This window comes from Epinephelus lanceolatus, chromosome 5 (assembly GCF_041903045.1).
Source record: "Epinephelus lanceolatus isolate andai-2023 chromosome 5, ASM4190304v1, whole genome shotgun sequence".
Classification (NCBI taxonomy): domain Eukaryota; kingdom Metazoa; phylum Chordata; class Actinopteri; order Perciformes; family Serranidae; genus Epinephelus; species Epinephelus lanceolatus.
Window position 1 is genome coordinate 36,399,494 of NC_135738.1, and position 8,183 is coordinate 36,407,676.

Here is an 8,183-nt window from a genome sequence, read left to right on the forward strand (position 1 = left end):
TATTTAATTTTTATTTTATTTTGTTTTAGTTTACATTACATTTGTGGACAATGCAGACTTGTTGCTACTATATTTACAGTGCATGGTATGTTTTCTTATTGTGCAAATAGATCTTTCTAAAAGTGTTTTCATTTGTAAGTTAAAATTTCTTGGTTCAAACTTTAACACTTCAAAAAGTAGTGGGGGCATGTCCCCAGTGTCTCCGGTATAAATGACAGCCATGCTTACAGCACTGAAAATGACCCTTTTACAAGCAGCTGCCCATCAGGAGGTCAGTCAGTAACAACTCATGCCATGCAGCCAAATATTGTTTATTGTAAATTTGAAAAACTTTCCCTGAAGAATCCTGTACGTGGGGAAAAAAAGAAGAGCAACAGAGTAGAGACCCTCCTCCAGGACAGACGAAGATTCAACAGATGTTGTGTCTCTAAAGCAGACAGAAAAATGACAACAGTAAAATTAGAATATGGAGAAAAAGAGTGGCAATATTTGACAGAATCAGAAATCAACAGACCTCTTTTTGATAAGGGACTATTTGTCCAGTGGAAAGTAGTTCCAGTTAACTGTCCATTCCCATTTGTTGTAGTGCAGTTGAAGCAAAAAACCCAAAAGCTGATGCCTCAAAACCGAGACAAATCAAATCAGGACTATGTGAATGTCTTTGTCACTGTCTTTGTGATGGGAACTCTAGACCAGCACATCATTCTGCTCCTCAGTCTGTCTCATTCTGATGCTACAGACGCTGCTGTATATGGCTCAGTGTCTAAGCAACCAGCAGAGGGCACTGTTGGCTAATTTAGAAAACATGCAGTGCTCCTCTTCATGTTTGTCCTCATGTGACTGGGAGTGTAGATGGATTTGATTGTCTGATTTTGATCATTGACATTCATACTGTCATTAGTGGTGAAGATGGTAATATTTTTGCTCTGTGGTTGCCAGGCGGACCTGAGTTATAATGTGCAGGACGACCCAGCGGCTTTCTACGGTGTCACCAGCCAATATGAGAGCTCAGAGAACATGACCATCACCTGCTCCACTAAGGTCTGCTCCTTTGGCAAGCAGGTGGTCGAGAAGGTGGAGGTAAGGGTGGATTCAAGTCGTTGTTGTGTGTTATATTTTACAATGATAAACCAGGAGCCTTTCATGGGCATTAATGTCTGTTGTGCTGTACTTAATGTAATCTCTGCAATCAAACCTTAAGGGAAAAAACCTGGAGCTAATTCATGAAAGTAACTGGCCCATAGAAACGCATGGGTTTAATACAGTTAATAAAGTAAATTCAAGTTTGGTAGAAATTGTGGTTGAACAAATAAATCAGACACTCAAAGTCAAACCGTAAAGGGACAGTTCACCCCAAGATCCAAAATACACAGGTTTCTGCTTACCTGTAGTGCTGCTTATGAGTCTAAATTGTTTGTTGTGAATTGCAGAGTGTCTGAGATATCGGCCATAGAGATGTCTGTCTTCTCTCCCGTATAATGACAAGATGACAATTGTGACCTGATTACTCAGAATAATCCACAGACCTTGTTGTAAGCAGTTTCATGTAGGAGCTATTTTCTTTCTACCAAACTAAAAACGGCAACTTTATCACCTCGCAGAAGGAAGTGTGCATCTACTGCTAGCTCAACTAGTACCACTGAGCTAGCTAATGATGCAGCTCAACCAAGGCGGACACCATTAATCTCTTTACATCTCGCACTGTCATGACCACGAGTCTTTCATCCATGAGTAGATGCACGCCTCCTTCTGCGCTGCGATATGATTGACGGGTGTGGTTTGGTAGAAAAAAAACATAGTTCCTATTTAAAACTGCTCACAACAAGATCTGTGGATTATCTTGAGTAATCAGTTCATGATTTCTGGAGAGATCGATGTTGATCTTTTCAAACACCAGAAGCCGAGTGCCATCTAGTTCCAAGACTCGGCAGCGCACGCCAAAATCTAGATTGATAAACAGAACTACAGATAAGAGGAAAAACTTGTGATTTTGAGGTGGACTGTCACTTCAACAACAAAAGAAGACCAAACAGTCCTTCAGACACCGTTTCCTGAATTCAGATCTTTCAGGAAACAGATGCACACAAATTTTTTAAAAACATATTAAAAGAGTACTCAAGTAATTAAGTATTGATATGTGGGACAAGCTCAAAAACACTTATACATCTTGTAATGCAACTTCTCCTTGTTAGACCAAATTCACACGTCTTTCTTTCCAACTCCATCGTCCTATTTTGTACCACAGGCTTTCTGTCCAAATCTGAAAGCAGGTAATACCTAATGACATCATTAGGCTCACTTTGTGAGGCCCAACACAGCTTTCCAGAGCCACAGAAGGCAGTTTTCACAGGGTCAGCTTTTGACTACTTAACTAATCTTGATGTGTGCTAAAAATTGTCTGAGTTCCCCTTCAGTGGTTAGTTATCACTTTTATTTAGTTATGCTGACTGACTCCCTCTCTCTCTCTCTCAGACGGAGTACGCAAGGTTTGAAAATGGGCGCTTCGTCTACAGAATCAGTCGCTCTCCGATGTGTGAATACATGATCAACTTCATCCACAAGCTCAAACACCTGCCGGAGAAATACATGATGAACAGTGTGCTGGAGAACTTCACTATTCTGCTGGTGAGTACATCAGTCAGTGTGTCCGTCTGTGTGTGTTATAGTATGAGTTAATTAATTTGCTTTTTTCTTTGTGTGTGTTTTTAGATACATATTTAACCCCTAACTTTTTTATCCTTTTTTTTCCTCTCTGTGTGTGCGTCCAGGTTGTGAGCAACAGAGACACTCAGGAGACCTTGCTGTGTATGGCGTGTGTGTTTGAGGTGTCCAACAGTGAGCACGGAGCTCAGCACCACATCTACCGACTTGTCAAGGAATAGCACACACACTTCTACAAACACACACACACATGCACACATATGGCCTTTTGCTTGGTGATTAATGGTGACATTGGAGGTAAAATGTCTAAAAACTGAATTCTACAAAAGTGTCTTTCAGCCAAACAACTCGACTCACTGCGGAAGAAAATGGCTGCATTTTCACTGCTGCTCACAAAACACCACGACAATGATTGGGTGATTTTTATTTAACGTCAGATATGATGCAGAACCCTCCTCAACAGGAGCATTTCCAAATATTAAATCCAACCTGAATATCAGATGTTCATTAGCTGTAAAAAGCAAAGTGGCAGTGCAGCCATAGAAACGCATCAGAATCGACCTGGGTGGTTTTTCCCGAGAACATGGTGACTCTGATATCACCTGGAGATGTCATGTCTCCTGCTAACTGGTTTCTCCCCCCCTTTCTTACAGTAAATTTGTATTTTGCAGTTCTGTTGATGGAAATGAAAGTGATACTTCTGTCATGTGCTTTTGGGAAAGTCAACCCAGGGTCGAAAAAAGAAAATCACAATTTTCGCCCCCCGGTGACAAAAGTGTGTGTGTTATCTGCCAAGATACTGACGGACACTGAAGGTCAGACCCTGTGTATCATCAATAACCAGAGAAGGAAATAACACTACTGCGTTATCGTATAGTACAGTATACAGGTGGTTTTGTACAGATAGCCACTGCAAATTGTGTGAGCTGCATTCTTGCACAAAAAAAGAGGTTTGTTCCCAAAGAAAAGAAATCAAATTTTTACCTTTTTGTATGTTTTCTTTAAAAAAAAAAATTAATAGCTTCTAAACTTTGGGAAATTGTTTATTGATAGTAGCATATAGACTATATTTTAATTCCAGGAACACTATCTAAAAATGTATGTTAATAAGAGAGTATAAGTGAAATTGAGCAATTCAGGTACCTTTTTGTGCAACAAGTGACTCTTCATTAAGATTGAATAAATAAATGAATAAGCATGTTGAAGCTATGATCCTTAAGATTTCAGTCCTGGCTGTTTTGGCTCTGGTCTATGGAGCAGCTCCAGACGCTATACTTGATGACATCACAAGTTTGAGTTTTAGCACCCTAGTCGTTCTAGGGTGCTAGTCCTAGTTTCTGGATTTGGGAGAGATTTTTTTTTATGTGAACTAATATTTTTTGACAGTCTTAAATCATGGGAAATAACAATTATGAATTCTGAGATTGGCCATAATTCCCCTTTAATACAGCTCTGATACGACATTAGAGGAGATAATACAGGGTAGTGAGGCTGATGTCAATGAGAGAAAATTACAAACAGTAAAGCTGAATTACACCTGTCCTGTAAGGCAATTTGAATCCAGTATGGGTATGGCGGACCCCGCCACCAACAACAAAAGCCTTCCACATTGAGAGGTAATTAAAGAATATATGGAGTGGCTATTGCTGAAAAAACAGGGTTTGATTTTTTGGAAAATCTTAAGGATTATAGCTTTAAATATCAAACATATTTAGGTCAGTCCTTTAGGAAGCACTGTGAATCCTAAAAACTATACAGTGTCATTCATGGTGTGCATACAAGGAAGGAAACATTTCAAAGAATTAAAACAAACCTATGTTTTTCTGATCAGGTTTCACTTTGCAAATTAAACTTAGCTTAGTTCGATATTCCTGCACCAGCTAACTTGAGCTTTAACATTTCCATATTGACCAATGTGTTGAAGCCTGAAATGTTATTATGTCCATATTTTAACTGAAGATTGCCCTGACCAGAAGCCATGGCACCTGTGTTATTATTTTGAGAAAAGTGTTTGAAGACTCAGTTTCTTTTAATCAGTCCAGGACTTGTTTCTTCCAGTTAGATGATATTATGTCAGAATTAAAGTCATTTATTAATTAAAAACCAAAAAACTGTTGATGAAGTGTACTGTAGCAGGTGATGGTTGCTGGTTCGTCTGTGTCATGCTCGGCAGCATGAAGTGCCTTTGGTTGTGATCAGCAGTAGACATTTCTAATCTGTTTGACGAAAGTCCTGATAATTTGGTGTTGTAAATGGTGTATAGAAAGGTATTTTAGTGAATATAAATGCATAATTAGGCATCATGTGCTCCAGTTTAAGTGTCTGAGGGCTAATTATCCAAATTCCATATTTAATGGCTGTTTCTTGTTGTAATTTGTAAACAGTTGGCCGTGAACCATCCTTAGCTGTTCTTATTTCCCACAGGATGTTAATGAAACACATTCTTGTTCACTTCATTTTATGGCAGCGTTTACATGTATTTGTGAATTACATGCACACTAGGTATTGTTTGGTAACTCATTTATAAAATACAACTCAGACTTGTTACTACTACGGAAGACCAGTTTGCAAATCTTCACATCCCCACTGTAAATCAATTGAAACAGATCAGGAACCTCATGACAGAAACTTCTGTAGTCTGAAATCCTATCTTATCTCAGTTTAGATTGACATTTAGGATTTTTGGAACACATGCCGTGTCTTTAACTGCCTGGAAATGGCGAGGATTGGCGCTGGGCGCTACTCTTGTGCCTACTCTGTGCCAGCTTTCAGGAGTGTGGCAGCAGATTGCATCTGAGGTTGCTAGGCAACCTTAACAAGCACCATATCATTTACCTGATGCCCTGAGAGCAGAGCTGAGCTTCTTCCAGGTGTTGTTTGTGTGTAGGCCTGCTGCTATGGGAGAGATGTAAAGCTCTGGCAGCCCTGCACTAAAATGATCAACTTCTTCTCCATATTAACATTAAAAATAATGAATAAAAACGCAACATGTGTATGGCCCTTTATACCCTTTCTTAAAATCAAGATAACTGCCAAGAATGGCAGCAGTACTTTTGGTAGGTCTGTATGCTAATGACAGTGACGATGGAAAGGAACATGAAGACCGAAATGTAACGACTGAAAGGCTACTGAAACCTTAAATGTTAAATTCCGTTTTAATTAATAACTATTTTAAATAAATGAGAAGAAAACTTCCCAAAAGTTCCTTATAGCTAAAATTGAATGCCTATATTTATTTGTCCGCGATTACAAGCCAGCTAGCCAGTGGCAAATGAGAGCCATTGATGTTAAGGCTTGTCCATCTCAAGTAGCCTTACTAATCAAAGATACAGGCATGACTGGACAAATGTTCACTGAATAATTGAATTTACAGTTATAGTTAGGATTTCTTAAGTAAAGATAAAACAGGAGGTCTGAGATAAGATAGGACACAGCTATGAGTATAAGAATTGCTTCTGTAATAGGGAAATAGTATTTTTCCTATCTTTGAAACTAAACGCAGTTTGCATATTTTTCTGTTATGAGGTCCCAGAAGAACATATTAAAGAACAGTGATCAGCATGCTGTATTCAACAATGAACTTTCCTGTGTGACCAGCTGGGATGCTATGTGGTGTCCAGAATACCCAGTAATCTGCGGAGAAAACCTTACAAATTTAGTTTGTGTCTAGGGCAACTTTTACGATTTTACCAGAACTGAAATGAGCCATCTTTAGTCACAGCTAAATATTTGGTCTTGAAGATGACTCAGATCTGACTGGTTTGGAACGACCATCAGTCTTCCTTCTCTGTGCTGAAAGGTTTAACATTTGCCATTGTCCACAAGCACTATATTTTGACTCTATTTGTGTAAGGACTCCTGTGGGTGTCTCTCAGGGTTACAGCCACCTGTCCACAACAAAACGCAGTCCTTTCAACACACTGGTGGTGAATCATTCTGTCAGGAAACCCCCTTTCAGAATTCCCCTGCCTTTAACTTTCCCAGAGCTCTATCTCACACTACAGTGGTTTGTTGTTTGCGGGCAGACTACTAGACCTTCACAGCAGAGTACTAACATGAAACATGTACATGGTAACCTAACACACAGCTTCAGACGAGCTGATTTTGCAATAACGACCCTTTGTCTGGACATTATCTACCACCTGCTTACCAAAGACAGTCATCACGTGACACAGAGGGAAATGGATTTCTTACAAGCTAGAGTAACTGACAAGCTTCTGCCAAAAACGTAGTCTGAGGGAAAATGACTATCAGCCTCCACACATCAGTAGCTCATGGGCTACACTGTAACACTGTACAGATGTAAGTAAAAAATAAAATGAAATGAAAAGGACTGGAAATAGAACTGTTTGAACCAGGTTTAGAAAAGTGTGCATTTAACATGTTTTCGTCTTTAAAATTTGACCTTATTAAATATGGACACCTCTATCATCTTGGTTGGCAGACTGTATGACAAGGCCACAGGAAACTGATTTATTAAAATGCCCCAAATGTGTTAAAATTCACAACTGTAGGGCTTTACCGGTGAACGCCTGCCTGTTATAACCAGCTGGAGAATGTGCTCACACTAATAAAGCCACACAAAAAGCAGTGTATCTATGCTGCCTAAAGGTTATTCAGAAGGTTTCAAAGGTCAGTAAACTGCTGAGTTTCTGGGTCATTGTCGTCTGTGTTGTTAATGTCGTCCCGTACGTGCAAGTTTAAATTTATGTTATCTTCTGTTCCGAACCACACGTGGCTCAGAAATCCTGTCTGTAATCAGTTCCAAAATGGCCTTGAATCTTTTCACTCCGGCGCACGTGCAGCACATCTGTATGTGCACTGAGGGGTTTTTGATAAGGTGCTTTATATAAAGGTGACAATAACGTTTATTACAGATGTTGTGCATATCTTTGATATTCTAATGTTTATCCTATTTTGCGAAGAAGAGAGTACATTTAGGAAAAATCCAAAAGCTAGTCATGTGTGTCTATTGGTACTGCACAGGGTCTGATCTTTGCTTTGTAACTTTTTTCCCCCTCATGGCTAAAAGTATGTTAGATATTTTCTAGCTTTGTAGAGACTTTGTACGCATATGCTATTCAGTTTAAATAAATGGTCAGTTCCAAACTGTGATCTGGGATTTTTGTCTTTACTCATAAGTCCTCATTTACAATTACATCCATGATCTCTGAATCCATCAAGAGCATTTTATTTTTGTTATATTTGATTAAAATCATAATGTATATAAGCTGTAACCATATGAGCAAAGTTACAGGTCATGATCACAACTGAGCAATGTCACATACTGTACACTGATTAATAATGTGAGATGGATAAGTAAGTGGACCTTCAGTTGCAGATTTACTCAGTTGGTTAAGCACATTTTCTGACATGCTTGCATTTTTAAAAATCTCACATCAGTTAAACTGTACAGCACAGAACTTTATTGTCCCCAACTAAAGTAGAATATCCTTTACAGTCAGGTTTCTCCCTGAGAAGTTCACCTTCCCATTTATGGTGTGTGTACTTTATACATAACA

The 8,183-nt window shown here is 39.0% G+C and overlaps 1 protein-coding gene across 1 annotated transcript in view; it reads left to right on the forward strand.

Moving 5' to 3' along the window:
• Window positions 1–7,776, forward strand: part of LOC117262782 (transcriptional enhancer factor TEF-1) — a 60,099-nt gene extending 52,323 nt beyond the window's left edge. Inside the window, exons 10-12 of the mRNA XM_033635905.2 lie at window positions 940–1,080; window positions 2,473–2,625; window positions 2,769–7,776. Of these exons, the coding sequence (XP_033491796.1) occupies window positions 940–1,080; window positions 2,473–2,625; window positions 2,769–2,882 (408 nt within the window). The 3' untranslated portion in view covers window positions 2,883–7,776. The remainder of the gene's footprint in view (window positions 1–939; window positions 1,081–2,472; window positions 2,626–2,768) is intronic.
• The last annotated feature ends 407 nt before the right edge of the window (window positions 7,777–8,183 follow it).